General features: G+C 42.8%; 1 protein-coding gene across 4 annotated transcripts in view; it reads left to right on the forward strand.

Moving 5' to 3' along the window:
* Window positions 1-21,112, forward strand: part of si:ch211-267e7.3 (ADAMTS-like protein 2) — a 149,883-nt gene that overhangs the window by 76,009 nt on the left and 52,762 nt on the right. For all 4 annotated transcript variants that reach the window (XM_063063749.1, XM_063063748.1, XM_063063751.1 and 1 more), the window contains 4 exons: window positions 2-82; window positions 205-380; window positions 7,592-7,769; window positions 11,640-12,090. In XM_063063749.1, the coding sequence (XP_062919819.1) occupies window positions 2-82; window positions 205-380; window positions 7,592-7,769; window positions 11,640-12,090 (886 nt within the window). The remainder of the gene's footprint in view (window position 1; window positions 83-204; window positions 381-7,591; window positions 7,770-11,639; window positions 12,091-21,112) is intronic.

The following is a 21,112-nucleotide window of genomic DNA, read 5'->3' on the forward strand; positions in this document are numbered from 1 at the left end:
GGTTACCTCTTTATTACAAACATTCCTGTTGGTGCTTCTGACATCCAAATAATTGAACGGAGAAAAACAGAAAATATTCTAGGTAATTCTGCTAAATCGTTTCATACTTTTTAATCCCTTTTCCCCTCACCTCTTCCTTCCTTACGAACAACACAATATATATTATTGCTTTCCTTTTCTCTCGGCCCCCCCCCCCCCCCAAAGCTCTTGCAGATGAAGGTGGCTACTTTTTCTTTAATGGGAACACAGCGATTGACAATCCTCGGAATTTTCGAGTGGCCGGTACGGTGTTCAAGTACAGACGACCTGCGAATCCGCTGTCTGATGGCTTTGAATACATTATTGCCCAAGGACCAACCAACCAAGGACTGAATGTGATGGTACGTAACACAGATAACACCCCGAGCAGGCGCTATACCTTTTGCTCAGAAGTTTATACCCTCTGTGTGCTCAATGCCAGTCACCTGAACCCATAGGTTAATTGTATGTCCTATCAACAAGTACTTAGTATAAGAGCCAGAAATAGATGGGAATGTACAAGTAAAGGACAATAGACTTTGCATGGAAAGAGGGTAACCTCTAATCTCAGGAGAAGCAGGACCACTGCCTTGAAATATTGTTCCTTGTCATCTTTTAATTTGAAATTTTTTTTAATTTCCACTTATAAATTAGGCCTGTTGCTATGGTTCTGTTCCAGCTGTTGGTTATTTCCTGGACTTAATTGAGTACTTAACTGGAACACAACAAATCTATCCTTTCTGTGTGTGCAATGCTACTGGGCATTGATGTGCACCAGCCTCACTGACTTTTTTTTCCCCCATTAGTCTCTCTGTACCTTAGGACACATAACCGTTTGTACAGCTCAAGCTGTCCTAAATCTGCCTCAGGCAGACCAGGTATTGACGGATGGAATTGAAGAATGATGCAGCACATACCTATATGTGTAGCTCTCAGCTCATTGTGATGAAACTGGATCATTTAAAGACGTGCATTTGCTTGTTCTATATTAAAAACAATAGTGTGCAATGCTTCCTCTTCAAATACTGCATTTATATTGCTATTGAAAACTTCCACCACCCTTTCAGATAACTCCATCTTACCCCTGGTTTTTAATTCCAAGTATTTTGAAGCCACATGAATTCACATCTCCCTGCATTGTCTTCCCAAAAAAAAGCACAAATCTAGCTATTTCAGTCTGACCATACAGTTGACCTCCAGTACACGATGAACTGTGCTATCAGTCATATGTGCTAGCGGTTAAGGGGTTAGTTGGTGTGAAGCTGCCATTTGTAGGATTGGGGGTTGAATTCTTCAGTCAAAATCCAGCCTAAACTCACCAGTACTCCCTTAAAGCCTGCCCAGAATTAGACCCAGTTCTCTAATGATTTAGAAAGGAGTCTCATAATTCCAAGCACGGCACACATAAATTACATAAGCTTAAATAACCTTAATTATACATAACTTGCATGACAAAATAAACAAAAATAAATAATGACATCAGTGCAAATTGAGGGAAATCTAGTCTAAGGTACAATTAGGGTTTTCCGCTCAGTTCACCAAGGCTCTCTCATCTTCCTGCTATTGTGACCTTAAATTCAAAGTCTCGCAACACTTCACCACCCCCCCCCCCTTTTTGTCAAGAATTGTTCCATATTTTCCTTCAAAATATTTAAAGACATCAGTTTTGGGCAAGAGTTTTCCTAAGACCATGATAATGAGGGGAAAATATCTTTTCATCTCTGTTAAAATAGTAGCCTTTTTGTCTTTTAAACAGTGAGTCCTATTTCTACATTTACAGAAGAGGAAACAACCTCTTCATGTCCACCATGCAAAGATACATCAAGATTTTAATTCTTTAATCAATCTCCTCTGAGTGTTGTAAAATCTGGTAGTTACAGATTTTCTAATAGAATAACTGACCATTCCTGGTATTAGTTCTGTGGGCTTCCCACACATTTTGTTCCATAAAAGTCAGCAATTGCGATCCCAAGAGAAAACCACAGCACGCTTCCCTCCACTCTGATAAACATTATTCAGCTCCAGTCTCTGAATTTTGTCTCTGCCAGTTTTATATCTATGTTGGTAATGCTTTACTCCCAGATATCAACTTTCTTAACTCTAATAATGTGGTAAATTACTGTGGAAAATGTATTGTACAGATAAGAAGTCTGAAGGCATGTAAGCCCTTGCTGTTATTTAGACTTGTAGGGTAGTACAGTGTAGAAATGGACCTTCTGCCCAGCTCATCCATACTAACCAAAATTTCTATCTAAGCTAGACCCATTCGTTCACATAAGCAAATAATTGTAATGAGTTAAAAATCCAATTTGCCTTCCTTGTATGGATTGGCTAGTCAGCATCTTTAGCTGCCAATTCTCATGAAAGTTATGTAGCTGAGAGGTAATAGATTGAAGATGGTTTTTCAAACTAAATGCATATTAAATTACTGACCACTACATACCCATAGTATGCTGCGTATCTCTATCTCGTGTATGTGAGATTATCTGACTCATTGCTATAGTTGTCTCCTTTGATAATTTTCAAAGCATTTGCTAAAAAAATAGCAGATTTTGGAGCTCCAAATTTGAAGTATTTTGGGAGATGCATTATTTTAAGATTGTGGTTGATGAGGTAAAACTGGCTGAATGAAATGGAGAGATCTAAAACTCTCCCTCCCAGCTCTTTTAGGAATTTATTAATGTCAGTTCATCTGCCAGAAACTGCATCTTACAATGGTAATCAATATTTCATTGTTCAGTAAAGAAATGAACACTCTATAGGACACACAGAGTAAGCTTTCACTGGTTCTTGGGTTTCATTTTTGCTGACCTTTCTTGAGAACAGAAGATGAGGGCTAGACATATACCCAGGGTGAGTTTGGGAAGTGCTGTCTATGTCAGGACTTCCTGCCTCCAATTTCCACCCCCACACTCCTGCCATTGGTTGCCCATCAGAAGATGACCCGCTGTAGCAGGAAGTGAATAGATTCTCCTTTCCAAGTTTGGATATTTTGACCATCAAACAAGCTGAGTATTTTCTCCACAACTAATATCTTTACAATTGACAAAATGGTTTATTGTTGTCACACATGTCCGGTGAAAAACTTGTTTTGCATAGTGTTCATACAGATCAATTAATTTCAACGGTGCATTGAGATAGTACAAGGGAAAGCAATAACTGATGCAGAATAAAGTGTTACAATTACAGAGAAAGTGCAGTATGGGCAGGCAATAAGGTGCAAGGTTATAATGAGGCTGATTGTTTAAATAAAATTTATAGAAGTGATTTTTTTATATTGCTTTTACTGTTAGTGCCCTTGAGATAGGCTGTAGTTCCTGAAGACTCTGGGGTCATCTTACAAAATTGTGAATTCTGTCTTGAGCCAGTGGCCATTTCACTCTGCAGAATGATATCTTAGTAACATTCCCACCTCTAAACCAGAAAGTTGCTGGTTCAACTCCTCCTTGATTTGATCAGACACACATAACAGATATTGATGTAGTTATATGTCTTGGGTGAGAATTATCTTGTAGATGAGCATTAAACCAAAAACCTACTTATCTGCCTGTTTTGATTATATGAAACATGTGATACTGGCACAGAACAGCAAGGGTGCCTTTCAGTCTCTTGAGCAACATTTATTCGGTAAACAAGTCAATTGGAGTTTTGCTTAATTGTCATTTCTGAGACCTCGCTCTGCTTAAATCGCTGTTCTCTTTGCTTGTGTTTTTAAAAAAAACCTGAGGTAATTGTTAGGTTCCAAAATATTCTCAGATCCTCTCAGGTCATAATGGAACATTGAAATCCTGGTTCTTTCAAGCAATTTTTTCCATTACAGCTTTGTTTTCTCCATTCAGCTACATAATAAGGGAAATTGGGAATCTGTGCGCTTGACTGCATGATGTAAAGCAAAGGCAACAAGGCACAGACCTATCCATTATTATCAGTGGATTCTGGGCAAAATGGAACATTCAAAACTTTGCATTACTTTTGCAAACACTGTGAAGGAATGTCAGCACTAGATCTCACCTGGTGCCAAATGATTCCCCAAGCTGTCACTGTTCTTCAGAACAATTTTCCAATCAATGAGTTCCAAACATTCAATAAGCTGAGACTGTTGAATTTACACATCATAAATGTTGCTGCCAAATTCATGTTGCTTTCTCCCCATCCCCACCCTGTCAAGTGAACTGCTGCACTGGGTTGTTGATCCATAGCGTCAGAGGCTGAAGAGATCATTTGAGAGGAGCACGGCTGAAATTGAGGTGGTAGCTGAGAGGGCCACTGAGTTATTGACCAGGTCAAAGAGGACCAGGTATAAGACAGTGAAATGCTTTAGTTGCAGGCTTTCCATGACTTGGCTGCTCTTTTCTCTCTGATTTGGATTCATTGTCCTGATCTCTCCTGAGAAGAAGGCAGCTGATGTCAGCCTGCTGTTTAAAATTAACACAATTGCTCATCCATGCACTCTTCATGTGTGTCTGCCAGAATCTTGGAACACATCATTTTAGCAGTTTTATGAGCGCTCTTTCATTGCATGGACTTCATTGGTTTAAGAAGGTGGCACGCCAACAGCATTTGTTTTGAAAAATGACAAGATGCAGGCGATAAATGCAGATCTTACCAGGAAGGCCTGAACCGCAGCAGTTGAATATAAAGGAAATGCTTAAAGCTGCCATGCGCTTTCTCAGTGAAGCCTCAGTCCTGTAAACAGCCCTAGTCAGAAACAATAGTAGGCCGAACCATGAAGCTGGAATGAAATGGGAGGAATTTCTTGTTGGTGGAGGACACCACCTCCATGAAGTCTGGAGCAGTTGTCTCTGATGTAGGCACTGAGAAATTAAGTCAGAGAAATCTTTTGAAGTGTTTTTTTTAAAAAAAACAATGAGCAAACAAAATCTGTTAAGGCAGTAATTCCTCATGTAGGTTCTTGTCCCCTTAGACTGGCTTCCTCATTTCAAATGTAGCTTTTGGAAAGTTTTGAATGTTGCCTTTGCTACTGAAGAGCTAACATGCAATGTGAATCCAGCATTAACTCTTGGATTGTGCTTCTGACAACAATCTCTTCATCTTATGATGTTATAGGTCAGCAGTCCTGAGGAGCAGTTCATTTGACAGGAGGGGAGCAACATCTGTTTTGGCAATAAAATTTAAGGTATATATTGAGGATTTTGCATCTGTAAATTTGTGATTATGACATGTCTTTCATCGACTTAACTTACCGCTCCCTGTCCTTGGTTTTTGTGAATTATTTTTTTAAATCAATTTTCTTGATATTGTGTTGAGTGAACTCCTTTCCCATCAGGTAAAATTAGCCAGTGCTCAGATAGGGACTGCGTTAATAAAATATGATGCTTTTTAACATAAATTTGCTGTGATGTTAAAAGGATTTGTTGTTCTTATTTACACATTGTGGTGGCAATATACTGTCTAACTGCATTAGTCCAAAATGCCAAGAGTGCATGTCTGACTTTATAAATAGATGACATGTTGTGCAAAAACAAAGTCAGTTAAACCTTTCACAAGATATTGTTTTGTCCTTGGCTCGAGTATTTGATCTAATTCCAAATGGCACTGTGAATGGAGAAGTAGGAGGGGAAATTCATTGACGTGTAGATCAGAGAGCTCAGTGATTTGAGGGAATTACTGGAATCTTTCTCCTCGGAGCAGAGGAAATTTAGAGGATTTGAACATCAGACAGGTGCTTTTTTAATTGGCAGGGTAGTGAGAAATGAGGTGGAACAGTTTTATGAAATGCAATGTGATCTAGAATGTACTGCCTAAAATGATTGAAGAAAGGGATTCAATAATGGTTGAAAGGGAATGTGATAACCGTATGATAAGGAAGAAGTTGCAGGGGTATGGGGGGGAAGAGAGAGAGATTGTAACTGGAAACATTCAGATAGTTCTTTTGGTGAACCAGCACGGTCATGATGGTGGGGTGGGGAGTGGGGGTGTGGGGAGGCATCTTTACCGGAAACATTCAGGTACTTCCTTCAGTGATGTCATGATGGACCAAGTACTCCTTTGGTGCCACATTATTCATCAGTATTTCTGTTGGAGCCTATGGAAATTGGAGTTGAAGCACATTTTGTGGTTTCAGTTTATGTTAAAATGATTCATTGAGTGCACATTAAAGATGCTACTGCTTTAAACCCGGAGCAGCACTTCCCCACTGTGCCAGACAGTCATATCTTTATCTCACTTCTCATTTTCATTGTTTTCCCACCTGATGTATTCCAAAGTACTGACAGTTCAGGCTGACCCAACTTGCACAGCTCACAGGAGCGCATCCATCTCATTTGCACTTGAGTGGAACTCCGAAAGATGAAAGGACAGAGTGCCACCCATTGACGTCTAGAGTGCAGTTTACAGATGCGGGCCCCATAACCCTCCCCGTTGTCCCTTTTTGATCTGTCTCCAGTCATTATAGATGATGCAGGTTTCTCTAGCTGACTTTTATAATCTGTAAACTTTCTTGAGTTACCTGCCACCTGGTTCAGAGCAAAGAGCTTCCTGCTCTGCTTTCCCCAGTCTATGGCACAACCTAACCCCAGCCGAGCATCCTGAAGACAGTCATGTGGTATTTGCAAATCCCCAAACTCCCATTGCTTTGACCTCTTAAGTTTGTAGGTACCTTCCCAACAGGACTGACTGTTGAGTTCCTGAAGGAATTACATACAGGGTGCCCAGGCATATTCCATAAGCAGAATTGTGGCAATTATCAACTACATTTTTGTGAGGTGGGTTAGAAGGATATTGAAGTGTATTTTAAATTTTCCTTATCTAGCCCAGTCTGTTTGTAGAGTCTGACACTTTTCTTAATGGGCTATAGTTGGCACAGACTGCAAGGTTGATATTTTGCAGACAGGTTTACAGATGGAAGAGATGCCAAGGGATCTTTAAGATTGATTTGCTTTACGCATCACGTCTGGAATTCTTTCCCAATTGCAGTTTAGACTGGAGACTGTTTTCAGCTCTCTGGGATGTGGTGCAAATCTGCAACCTCAGCCATGGAGAGGAGATTGCTAAAATTAGTTCACAGATAACACAATGAAATTAATTTTGTGTTTGAAGCATTTCTCCAAACAGGGTGTTATAAGGCAAAGAAAAAGTTTGTCAGGCAGGCAGTAAGCACAAAGGTGGGGAAGTATTTTGCAATATTCAGACCTCTCATCCCCAATGAGTGGGATGAGGAGATTGTGCAAACACATGTTTAGACAGGGGAAGTGACAACAGAGGAAAATTGAGAATGGCAGGACCCTCTTGCTATTGGGAAAGCAGCAAATCACAAGAAAGATCACGTTAGGAATTTGTTAGGAAATACAGGTGAAAAACACTTGAACCCTCCATCTGTTCAGTCCTAATCATGGAAATCTAGAGCTCATTCCAATAATCAACTAACAATCTCTCCATTTTCCTTCTTCACACTCTTAACCCTATTTAATCTTCTTGGTGCCAAATGTCATTGGATATCTTCTCCTCTGCTTAGCTTGAGATCAGTGCTAGTATTCTCGTAGCAAGGGTAGAGTTATTCCAAGGTGACTTTGTGCCTCTCCAGTTATAATTCTTTCTCTTTCTGCTAAACCAGTACTACAACTTGAATGGGAAGATGCCACACGTAACGTATGAGTACACGATCCCGCGGCCACCTGTGTTGAAGTCTGCACCGCCCGATCAGAGTCCTTTCTACTTCAGTGTTCCTGAGTCTAAGTATGAAGATGGTGACAACAACTGGCATCAAGTCAAGCTCCACTCAGGCCCTAATGGTGAGGCATTGCTTCTCAATGACGCTGTTTATGGTAGCTTAAGTGAGATCACAGTGATAAAGCATGACAATAACTTCTGTCCCAACCTGTACTGAAGCACAGTACCTCTCTCTCAATGAATCAAAGTGCCTGACATCCTATCGCTCAGCTTACAAATCAGAAAATGAATTCTGTGCAAAATGAATTCCATGTGAACTGAACTTTGGAACAGTTCAGGAAGGAAGATTCAAACTTCAATTTCTCAAAAAAAAGTCATAGTAACACATAAAAATGGCTCTTTATAATATTTACTTGTCTTTGTGATTTTAAATCATGTCTCCTCCAGCCTTAGTACCAGGGATTCCCAGAATATCTATTGTTTTCAGATTAAGGTGAAGATTTTGAGCCTGACCCACATTTCAGTCAGTTTGTGGCAAATCTTATCACAAGCCCATCAAATGATTCTGCTTCAGTCGCTTGATACACTTACCCAGAACATAATTGGTGTCAGGGATGAGAATGCTACTGTCTTGTGAAATGTGAGGAGGATGTTATGAGAATGCAGGGTGACTTGGACAGGTTGGGTGAGTGGGCAGATGCATGGCAGATGCAGTTTAATGTGGATAAATGAGGTTATCCACTTTGGTGGCAAGAACAGGAAGGCAGATTACTATCTGAATGGTGTCAAGTTAGGAAAAGGGGAAGTACAACGAGATCTGGGTGTCCTTGTTCATCAGTCACTGAAAGTCAGCATACAGGTACAGCAGGCAGTGAAGAAAGCTAATGGCATGTTAGCCTTCATAATAAGGGGAGTTGAGTATAGGAGCAAAGAGGTCCTTCTGCAGTTGCACAAGGCCCTGGTGAGACCCCACCTTGAGTATTGTGTGCAGTTTTGTTCTCCAAATTTGAGGAAGGACATTCTTGCTATGGAGGGAGTGCAGCGTAGGTTCACTGGGTTAATTCCAGGGATGGCGGGAATGTCATATGTTGAAAGATTGGAGTGATTGGGCTTGTATACACTGGAGTTTAGAAGGATGAGAGGGGATCTGATGGAAACATATAAGATTATTAAGGGATTGGACATGCTAGAGGGAGGAAACATGTTCCCAATGTTGGGAATCCAGAACCAGAGGCCACAGTTTAAGAATAAGGGGTAGACAATTTAGAACGGAGTTGAGGAAAAACTTTTTCACACAGAGGGTTGTGGATCTGTGGAATGCTCTGCCTCAGAAGGCAGTGGAGGCCAATTCTCTGGATTCTTTCAAGAAAGAGTTAGATAGAGCTCTTAAAGATAGTGGAGTCAAGGGATATGGGGAGAAGGCAGGAACAAGGTACTGATTGTGGATGATCAGCCATGATCACAGTGAATGGCGGTGCTGGCTCGAAGGGCCGAATGGCCTACTCCTGCACCTATTGTCTATTGTCTTACATTTACATCTACCCACTATTCCCCACCTTCTCGTCAGTCACTTACTGATTATCTTCCAAGTGTTACCATCACCTCCTGTCATTATTGTGGCATCTTCTCTATTCCAGTTTTTCCACACATACTACTTTGGCATCTGTCCTCTCTAGTCTCTTTTGAAACTACATTTTCCCTTTGCACCTTAACCCTTTTTTTATTCATCCATGGAATCACATTTGGCATTAAACCGCCTATACTTGGGTCCACTGACCAAAACATTACACTCTGCTCTTCTTCCAGTAACCTAAGATCCATTACTATATGCATATTCCAGTTCTTTTAACGCATCTCCTCAGCCTTCCTCTCTTTACCAGGATTTTAAAAAAAAAAGGAACTATCTAAAATTTTCACAATCCTGGCGCATTGAAACTCTTCAGAGTTATTGGAGCATTTTTGAAATGTTGTCATCAGTATGTTGTAGGAAAACATGGCACTGTGCTAGCTCCCCCAGAGAGCAGTGTGATTCATGGCCAGGTAATGGAAAGTCCCAAATTTCATAAAATCACAAATAGACCTTTATGCTTGTGCTGGCTCCCGACAAAGGGGTCTCCTGCTTGATCCCACACCTGTGCTTTTCATCTAAATTCCTGTCGGTTTCCCAGCCTTGAGGACTGCTTTCCAGCAAAGAAATCTCCAGCATAGCATAGAAGGTAATGGGCTGAATGCTGTATGTATGTATATATGTGTGTGTGTGTGTGTGATTGTATAGTCATCAAAGATCTCACCGTTAAAGGAGTGGACATCGTCATCAGATTTCGATGGACAACCGAAGAAGAGTGTGAGTGTATGTTTGTTTATATATATATATATATATATATATATATATATATATATATATATAATTTCAGTGAGATATGACTATGACTAAATATATTTGGTGACTTGGCCTTCTGCAGTAGAGACTTCCACAGTATTACCACCTCTGAGTGCAGACATTTCTCCTCACCTCAGTTGTAAATCCTCTGAATCCTAAAACCCTGAACCCTGATTGCTGATGATCTCCCAGTCCAGGGAAGTATCCTGTCCACATCCTGCTCTGTCAGAATTTCATATACCTCAATGAGACCTCTCTAATGAATACAAGCTCAGTCTATCTTCATATGACAGTCCCACCATTAATGGATTGAAAATCTTTGTTGTGCTCTCTCTGTAGAGCAAGTAAATCCTTTCTTTGGTAAGGAGATTAAAAGAGTAATGCGGATGTGGCCTTGCATATTTGCAATGATGGCCAACATACTTTTGAAATTGGTGGCTTTACCTGCATGCTTGTTTACAGTGACACTAGATCTCATCAAGCAAAATGGGAGAGAAACAAGACCTTCAGTGACTGAGCCCATGCCAACCATCAAGCACCCTATCCTAGAGGAAACCAGGGCACACAGGGGAAATAAAAACACAGGAGTCATGGAGAACATGCAAACTTCACTCAGACAGCACCTGAGGTCAGGATGGAACTGGGGTTCTGGTGTTGTGAGGCTCTACTAGCTGCCTCTTGAGCTTCAACATTTCTGTCTTCCATCATTTAAATAATGCATTGACTGCCACTTAAATAAAATACTGTTATAATAATATTACAATAACCACAATAAAATAATCATAGTGGTGGATTGATTAAAAGATTGTTCAGTTGTTGGCATAAATCAGGGGTTCTGGGCGCATAACAGGAGAGAGTGAGAACAGAAGCAGAGGTTCTCGGGCACGTGAAGCACTTAGTAAGGGATGGTAGTTAGTGCGAGTTAGCTGATGGTAAATTGGGACTTTCCATTTGAAGCAGGATTGAACAGTGAAAAAGTGCAGGTGGGAGAAGGTGTTTGATTTGGTGTGCTGTAGGGTTTCACCAAGCACTGCAGCCAGATTGCCCAGTAGGAGTGTTCTGATGAAGGATTGACATGTTTCAATTTAAACAAACACTTGTATTATAACAGAATCATTGCAAACAATTATAATTTTCTTGTGGTCTGCTGAATGTGTGTGAAGTTCCATTCTTCTGTTGGTTTCTCCCTCTAAATGCCCTGTGTCTGTTTGCACCCATGTGTGGTATCATGGAGTGGTGGGTTATCTGTCCATTGTGTCCTCTACCTCCATGTGGAAATGAGAGATCAGTGCCTTTTGATAGATGCAAAAATCCTTTATCTTCAATGCCCTTGAAACACTTGTTTCAGAGTGGCAGAGTCTGGTGTACCTGTGGTCTGTTTCTGGTGCTGCAATTAAGTAGATATTTTTCACCACTAAAATTTACAAAAGCAAGTACATGAGTTGATATTTGCCACATAGTAAGAAAATGATGGGTGTGGGTTCAAAGGCTGGATGATCTAAGCGTACACCTACCTTCTTGTCATTAATCAGTTTGAATTGTATAAGAGTGCAGGTGTTTGCTTAACCAGCCATTTGAGGGATAAAATTCTAACACCATGTTCCCTCCTTAGCTCTGCAGTCCAACGTGATCAGCCTAAGCCCGACACCCTGGAATACAACAAGTACGTTGCACCACCCCCATTTCCACAGTAGCTTTAGAAGCCCTTCCCAGCAGAACAGTCTGCGAGCGATGTGTGGGAACAGTTCTCTGAATACTGCTCTGCCCATCCTCTGTACAGAACTTCAGGCCAACCTGTCAACGAGACTCGGATCTGAAAATTTCACCAGCCACTCCAGAATTGGACCCAGCGGCCAGCAACTTGAGGAACCAAAGCAGGAGCGCATACTTGAACGACTTCATACGGACTCGGAGCCGGGTATCAACACTGGAACTGAGGAGAGATTTAGCTACAGCCTATTAACTGATTCACTTTACCCGCTTTCCAATTCCACCTCATTCCACCTCTTGAATTTAGTTAATAACCACAGGGCAGAGCCTGTGCAGTCACCAGACACTGAAAGGTAAGATTCAATTTTGAAGTCTTTCTTCATTCGGGCAATCCACCAACTCGTATGTAAGCATTAGATTCTGAAATGAATTGTAGGCCTTGTAATCCTCCTGCCTCACTGCAAGGTCATGCTTTTCGAGAACAGTCAGCCTGATGGTTAACAGCGGAAACATAGGCACACGAGAGGCTGCAGATACTTGAAACATGGAATGGATTGGTAATTTTAAAAATCTGTTATTTATAATGAGACATAATTTTGACCTTCACTTCAGTGAGCCAAATAATTAGGATTTTTTTTTACCTTCCTTATAAATATGATAAATGAGGAGGGCATACTTTTTGTTAGGCTGGCTGGCTTGAATATAACTAGAGGTGAAATGTGGCACCTTTGTTTTGCAAATGTTTCTTTTGTGTTTTGCCTGTCAATTATGTGAAGCTGCAAATCTTTCTCTAGTAAATGTGTAGCATTTTATATCTATGGATTGACATGGACTGGTGCATTCTCTCTGGGAAGCATCTGTGCCAGTTAACAGGAATTCCTCAGGTGATATCAATTTAGTAATTCCAACTTCTGGAATGACCTGGATCAGCATACACCTGGAGCAATACCAGTTATGCTGGAGGCAATGCGACAGCATTGTTCAAAGTTCAAAGTAAATTTATTATCAAAGTACATATATGTCACCATATACAACCCTGAGGTTCATTTTTTTTATGGGCATACTCAATAAATCCTCAATAACCATAATAAAATTAATGAAAGACTGCACCTTGAGGATAGAACCAGTGCGGAAAAGATGACAAACTGTGCACATATGAAAAGAAATAAATAATAAGTAAACAAATATTGAAGATGAATAGTTCTTGAAAATAAGTCCATAGTTTGTGGGAACATTTCAATGATGGGATGAGTGAAGTTATCCCCTTTGGTTCAAGAGCCTGATGGTTGAGGGGTAGTAACTGTTCCTGAACCTGGTGGTGTGAGTCAAGAGGCTCCTGTACCTCTTTCCTGATGGCAGCAACGAGAAGAGAGCGTGACCTGGATGGTGGTGGAGGTCACTGATGATGGATGCTTGTGGCAGTGCTTTGTGTAGATGTGCTCATTGGTGGAGAGGGCTCTACCCATGATGGACAAGGCCGTATCCACTACTTTTTGTTGTTTCAACCCTGTTGGCTGTACCCGACTGTCATATAGCCACTGCCCTCACTTTCTTCCTCGTGATTCTCATCCATTCTCGTGTATGAAAGAATCGTACTAGAAGAAAGTTGGGAGTGTATTCACAGCCTAGATTTTGCTGGATATAGGCCACATACTGGAGTTAGGGACAAGCAAGTTACGGTTGTGTATTGTTGGGACGTTTGTTGGAACAATAGCCTGTTGCTGACAATGGTGACGTTGTTCGCCTTGCAGACACAGCTTGAGTGTCACAAAAACATTAGCAATATTTAACACAACTCAACATCACAGGGAGAAATTTATAGCTGAGTGAGAGATGATCACATATAGTGCAATGGTTGTAACTTTGACATCAACATGTTGCTGATTCAGTTGTGCTTCCCCTCTCATCCTGTAATATAGAAATCGGAATCAATTTTGCTCAATTCTCATTAACAACTCCTGGTTAAACACATGAGTAATGTCAGATCATTCAGTATCTTGGAAAGAAATCTAAACTGAAGAGAGGATAAATTTTAAGAAACAGGTTTTGGATAAAGGGAACACTGATTTAGATGGTAATCTTGCCCACGGCACCCCTTCTTCCTTCTCCCTTCAGCTAATGACTCCAATTCCTCCCACTTGGCTTCCTGAAAGGGATTCTTTCCTTCCTCCTCATTTCTCCATCTCTCTCACATCCTGCGGGTTCCATCTGCTAGTTTTGTTGATCCTACTTCCTCATGGACAGGATGCTCAACCATGTTTATTTCCTTCCCAGCGCTTTCTGCCCTTGCCCCCTCTCCTCCCATATAGAACCAGAAAAGCCTTCCTTTCGTTCTCCTCTTCCACTCCACCAGCCTCCTCATTCAACTCTCAATCATTTCTCAACATCGTTGAGGCTGCGTTTGGAACATTGTCTTCAGTTTGCTCTTGGAAAGTTGCCATTGAGCTCGAAGGAATGCATAAAAAGTTTACAAGGATGTTGCTGGGACTCGAGGGGCTGAGCTAGAGAGGTTGAGCAGCCTGTGACATTCATTCCCCCCCAGTGATCTCAGAAGTGCAGAAAATCATGAGGGGCAGAGAGAGGGGAATGTACACAGTCTTTTTAGCAGAGTTGGTGAATCAGAAACTGGAGGTTTAAGGTGAGAAGGGAGAGATTTAATAAAGTTTATGGGGCAAAATTTTCACGCTGAGGTTGGCCACTATATGGAATGAGCTGCCAGAGAAATTGGTTGAGGCCGGTATGTTAACAACATTTAAAAGACACTTTGAAAAATATATGGATAGGAAGAGTTTATTGAGAATATGGTTGAAATGCAGATAAGTAGGATTGGCTTAGATGGGTACCTTGGTCACCCTAGGCTGTATGTTCTGATTCCTTACCACGTGACTCTGTCCACTCCCATTCCCATTGTCCCTTGCTGTTCAATAGCTTGAGATGCAGCACCTGCCTGTTTACAAGGGGACCAAACACAGCTTTCACATGAAGCAGTGATTTACTTGTATGACTTCCAATTTAGCAGAATGTATTCAGTGCTCTCTTTGTGGTCTCCTCTCTCAGGGAAACCAAGTGCTGAATGTGTGACCTACATTCAGTCCGCAAGGGTGTCCCTGAAATTCTGATCATTCCTAACCCTGCACTCCCAGTCTGCCACCCCGACCTGTGAACTCTCAGACTGTTTCAATGAAATTTAATATAAACTATAAGGATGACCATAAGACAAAGGAGCAGAAGTCGGCCTTTTGGCCCATCAAGTCTGCTCCGCCATTTTATCATGAGCTGATCCATTCTCCCATTTAGTCCCACTCCCCCGCCTTCTCACCATAACCTTTCATGCCCTGGCTACTCAGATACCTATCAATCTGTGCCTTAAATACACCCAATGACTTGGCCTCCACTGCTGCCCATGGCAACAAATTCCATAGATTCACCACCCTCTGACTAAAAAAATTTCTTTGCTTTCTGTTCTGAATGGGCACCCTTCAATCCCGAAGTCATGCCCTCTCGTGCTAGACTCCCCCATCATGGAAAACAACTTTGCCACATCCACTCTGTCCATGCCTTTCAAAATATTTCTATAAGGTCTCCCCTCATTCTTCTAAACTCCAAGGAATACAGTCCAAGAACGGACAAACGTTCCTCATATGTTAACCCTCTCATTCCTGGAATTATTCTAGTGAATCTTCTCTGTACCCTCTCCAACGTCAGCACATCCTTTCTTAAATAAGGAGACCAAAACTGCCCACAGAACTCCAAGTGAGGTCTCACCAGCGCCTTATAGAACCTCAACATCACATCCCTGCTCCTATACTCTATTCCTCTAGAAATGAATGCCAACATTGCATTTGCCTTCTTCACTACTGACTCAACCTGGAGGTTAACTTTAAGGGTATCCTGTACGAGGACTCCCAAGTCCCGTTGCATCTCCGAACTTTGAATTCTTTTCCCATTTAAATAATAGTCTGCCCGTTTATTTTTTCTACCAAAGTGCATAACTGTACACTTTCCAGCATTGTACTTCATTTGTCACTTCTCTGCCCATTCTTCCAATCTATCCAAGTCTCTCTGTAGACTCTCCGTTTCCTCAGCACTACCGGCCCCTCCACCTATCTTCGTATCGTCAGTAAACTTAGCCACAAAGCCATCTATTCCATAGTCCAAATCGTTGATGTACAATGTAAAAAGAAGCGGCCCCAACACTGACCCCTGTGGAATACCACTGGTAACCGGCAGCCAACCAGAATAGGATCCCTTTATTCCCACTCTCTGTTTCCTGCCAATCAGCCAATGCTCTATCCACATATGTAACTTTCCCGTAATTCCATGGGCTCTTATCTTGTTAAGTAGCCTCATGTGTGGCACCTTGTCAAAGGCCTTCTGAAAATCCAAATATACAACATCCACTGCATCTCCCTTGTCTAGCCTACTGGTAATTTCCTCAAAAAATTGTCGTAGGTTTGTCAGGCAGGATAACATCATATCTTCCAACTTCACACATTCTGCTTTTGTATTTAAATACTAACAGCACATCCAGAAAGGATTTTTCTGTAAGTTTCAACAACGATTCTTCTTCTCCCACTCATATCTCCGTGAGACTGACCCTAACATTCATTCGCACTTCCTTGGCCCCATTTCACTCTTAATCTCATTGGATTTTTACAACTTCACTTAACTTCCTCTTGTGTTCTCTCCTACCCTCTCCACATCTTAAAACTTGACTTATCAGCTTCATGAAGGATCATTAAACTCTAAGTGTTTCACTTCTTAGATATTACCCGATCTACTGAGTACATCGAACCGTACAGCACAGGAGCAGGCTCTTCAGCGCACAATGTTGTACCAAACCAATTAAACTAGTAATCAAATGGCCAACCAAACAAATCCCCTCTGCCTACACAATGTCCATATCCCCTCCATTTTCCCCACATTCACGTCTCTTAAAAAATCTCTAATGTATCTGCCTCTACCATCACCTCAGGCATCTACCACTCTAGGGGGTGGGGCTGGGGAACAGGAAATAATAAAAATAAAAACTTGCCCCTTGCATCTCCTTTGCACTTGCCTACTCTTTCCTTAAATGCGTGCCTTCTGGTATTAGACATTTTGACCCTGGGGAGAAAAAGATAACTGACTTTCTAGTCTATTTATGCTCTCAAAATTTTAATGACCTCTATCAGATCTCTCCTTGGCCTCTGGTGCTATGGAGAAATCACTAAAATGTGTCCAAACCTCTCGTTACAGCACATGTCCTCTAATCCAGGCAGCATCCCGGTAAACCTCTTGTGCACCCTCACAACATCCTTCTTATAAGAGGGTGATCAGAACTGTATGCAATACTTCAGATGCTGCCTAAGAGTTTTATAAAGCTGCAACATAGTTTCCTGACTTTTAAAATCAGTGACTCAACTAATAAAGGCAAGCATGACATATGCATCCTAAACTACCCTTTCAACCTGTGTAGCCACTTTTAGGGGGCTATGAACTTGGAACCCAAGATCCTGCTGCTCTTCAACACTCTTAAGGGTCTTGCCCTTGACAGTGTCTCTCTTTAAATTTGACCTTTTCAAGGTGCAAATCTTTACAATTGGCTGTGTTAAACTCCATCTGCCATTCCTTGGCCCATATCTGCAACTGATCTATATCCCGTTGTATTCTTTGCTAGTCTTCTATAACACCATCAATTTTTGTATCATCTGCAAGCTTACTAACCCATGCATCTACATTTTCACTGAGGTCATTTATATACATCACAAACAGCAGTGGTCCCAGTATAAGTCCCTGTGGAACACCACTAATCACAGACGACCATCTAAATGGCCAATTCACCATTGAAACATACCAAAGTGCTGGAGGAACGCAACAAGTCAAGCAGCATCCATGGAAATGAATAAACATAGTCATACTTTATTGATCCCAGGGGAAATTGGTTTCGTTACAGTTGCACCATAAATAATTAAATAGTAATAAAACCATAAATAATTAAATAGTCATACAACAGGAATTCTGCAGATGCTGGAAATTCAAGCAACACACATCAAAGTTGCTGGTGAATGCAGCAGGCCAGGAAGCATCTCTAGGAAGAGGTACAGTCAACGTTTCGGGCCGAGACCCTTCGTCAGGACTAACTGAAGGAAGAGTTAGTAAGAGATTTGAAGGTGGGAGGGGGAGGGGGAGATCCAAAATGATAGGAGAAGACAGGAGGGGGAGGGATGGAGCCAAGAGCTGGACACGTGATTGGCAAAAGCTATATGAGAGGATCATGGAACAGGAGGCCCAGGGAGAAGGAAAAGGGGGAGGGGGGAACCCAGAGGATGGGCAAGGGGTATAGTCAGAGGGACAGAGGGAGAAAAAGGAGAGTGAGAGAAAGAATATGTGTATAAAAATAAATAACGGATGGGGTACGAGGGGGAGGTGGGGCATTAGCGGAAGTTAGAGAAGTCAATGTTCATGCCATCAGGTTGGAGGCTACCCAGACGGAATATAAGGTGTTGTTCCTCCAACCTGAGTGTGGCTTCATCTTTACAGTAGAGGAGGCCGTGGATAGACATGTCAGAATGGGAATGGGATGTTGAATTAAAATGTGTGGCCACTGGGAGATCAAAACCACCCCACCAGCCTCCGGGTCCAATGTATTATTCTCTGTAACTTCCGCCACCTCCAACGGGATCCCACCACTAAGCACATCTTTCCCTCTTTCCCCCCCCCCCCCGCTTTCCTCAGGGATCGCTCCCTATGCAACTTCCTTGTCCATTCGTCCCCCCATCCCTCCCCACTGATCTCCCTCTTGTAAGTGGAACAAGTGCTACACATGCCCTTACACTTCCTCCCTTACCACCATTCAGGGCCCCAGGCAGTCATTCCAGGTGAGGCAACACTTCACTTGTGAGTCGGCTGGGGTGATATACTACATCCGGTGCTCCAGATGTGGCCTTCTATATATTGGTGAGACCTGACGCAGACTGGGAGACCGCTTTGCTGAACACCTATGCTCTGTCCGCCAGAGAAAGCGGGATCTCCCAGTGGCCACACATTTTAATTCCACATCCCATTCCCATTCTGACATGTCTAACCACAGCCTCCTCTACGTAAAGATGGAGCCACACTCAGGTTGGAGGAACAACACTTTATACTCTGTCTGGGTAGCCTCCAACCTGATGGCATGAACATTGACTTCTCAAACTTCCGCTAATGCCCCACCTCCCCCTCGTACCCTATCTGTTATTTATATACACACATTCTTTTTCTCTTTCTCCTTTTCCTCCCTCTGTCCTCTCGCTATACCCCTTGCCCAGCCTCTGGGTCCCTCCCCACCCCCCTTGTCTTTCTCCCTGGGCCTCCTGTCCCATGATCCTCTCATATCCCCTTTGCCAATCACCTGTCCAGCTCCTGGCTCCATTCCTCCCCCTCCTGTCTTCTCCTATAATTTTGGATCTCCCCCTCCCCCTCCTACTTTCAAATCTCTTACTAACTCTACCTTCAGTTAGTCCTGACGAAGGGTCTCAGCCTGAAACGTTGACTGTACCTCTTCCTAGAGATGCTGCCTGGCCTGCTGCGTTCACCAGCAACTTCGATGTGTGTTGCAATAATTAAATAGTAATATGTAAATTATGCCAGGAAATAAGTCCAGGACCAGCCTATTGGCTCAGGGTGTCTGACCCTCCAAGGAAGGAGTTGTAAAGTTTGATGGCCACAGGCAGGAATGATTTCCTGTGGCACTGTGTGTTGAATCTCAGTGGAATGAGTCTCTGGCTGAATGTACTCCTGTGCCCAACTAGTATATTATGTCGTGGATGGGAGACATTGTCCAAGATGGCATGCAACTTGGACAGCATCCTCTTTTCAGACACCACCGTCAGAGAGTCCAGTTCCATCCCCACAACATCACTGGCCTTATGAATGAGTTTGTTGATTCTGTTGGTGTCTGCCACCCTCAGCCTGCTGCCCCAGCACACAACAGCAAACATGATCGCACTGGCCACCACAGACTTGTAGAACATCCTCAGCATCGTCCGACAGATGTCAAAGGACCTCAGTCTCCTCTGGAAATAGAGATGGCTCTGACCCTTCTTGTAGACAGCTCCAGTGTTCTTTGACCAGTCCAGTTTATTGTCAATTCGTATCCCCAGGTATTTGTAATCCTCCACCATGTCCACACTGACCCCCTGGATGGAAACAGGGGTCACCGGTGCCTTAGCTCTCAGTCAATGTATTGGGCCAAGATCCTTTATCAGAACTGGAAGAGAAGGGGGAATATGCTAGATTAAAAAGGTGAGAAGGAGGAGGACAAGCTAGAAAGTGATGGGTGATACTAGATGGGTGGAAAAGGTAAAGGGCTGGAGAAAAAGGAATCTGATAGGAGAGAAGAGTGGACCATGGGAGAAAGGGAAGAAGGATTGGTACAGGGTTGGGGCAGGGGGGAGGTGATAGGCAGGTGAGGAGAGTCTACCACCACTCTGCTCCATCTAGCAGAATTAGTCCTTACTCTTAATAATTTCTCCTTTTGCTCCTCCCATTTCCTCCAAACTAAAGGTGTAGCTATGGGCACCCGTATGGGTCCTAGCTATGCCTGCCTTTTTGTTGGGTTTGTGGAACAATCTATGTTCCGTGCCTATTCTGGTATCTGTCCCCCACTTTTCCTTCGCTACATCGACGACTGCATTGGCGCTGCTTCCTGCACGCATGCAGAACTCGTTGACTTTATTAACTTTGCCTCCAACTTTCACCCTGCCCTCAAGTTTACCTGGTCCATTTCCGACACCTCCCTCCCCTTTCTAGATCTTTCTGTCTCTGTCTCTGGAGACAGCTTATCCACTGATGTCTACTATAAGCCTACTGACTCTCACAGCTATCTGGACTATTCCTCTTCTCACCCTGTCTCTTGCAAAAACGCCATCCCCTTCTCGCAATTCCTCCGTCTCCGCCGCATCTGCTCTCAGGATGAGGCTTTTCATTCTAGGACGAGGGAGATGTCTTCATTTTTTAAAGAAAGGGGCTTCCCTTCCTCCACTATCAACTCTGCTCTTAAACGCATCTCCCCCATTTCACGTACATCTGCTCTCACTCCATCCTCCCACCCCCCCACTAGGAATAGGGTTCCCCTGGTTCTCACCTACCACCCCACCAGCCTCCGGGTCCAACATATTATTCTCCGTAACTTCCGCCACCTCCAACGGGATCCCACCACTAAGCATATCTTTCCCTCCCCCCCTCTCTCTGCATTCCGCAGGGATCGCTCCCTACACAACTCCCTTGTCCATTCGTCCCCCCCATCCCTCCCCACTGATCTCCCTCCTGGCACTTATCCGTGTAAGCGGAAGAAGTGCTACACATGCCCTTACACTTCCTCCCTTACCACCATTCAGGGCCCCAAACAGTCCT

The sequence above is a fragment of the Mobula hypostoma genome, chromosome 12, assembly GCF_963921235.1.
Source record: "Mobula hypostoma chromosome 12, sMobHyp1.1, whole genome shotgun sequence".
Lineage (NCBI taxonomy): Eukaryota > Metazoa > Chordata > Chondrichthyes > Myliobatiformes > Myliobatidae > Mobula > Mobula hypostoma.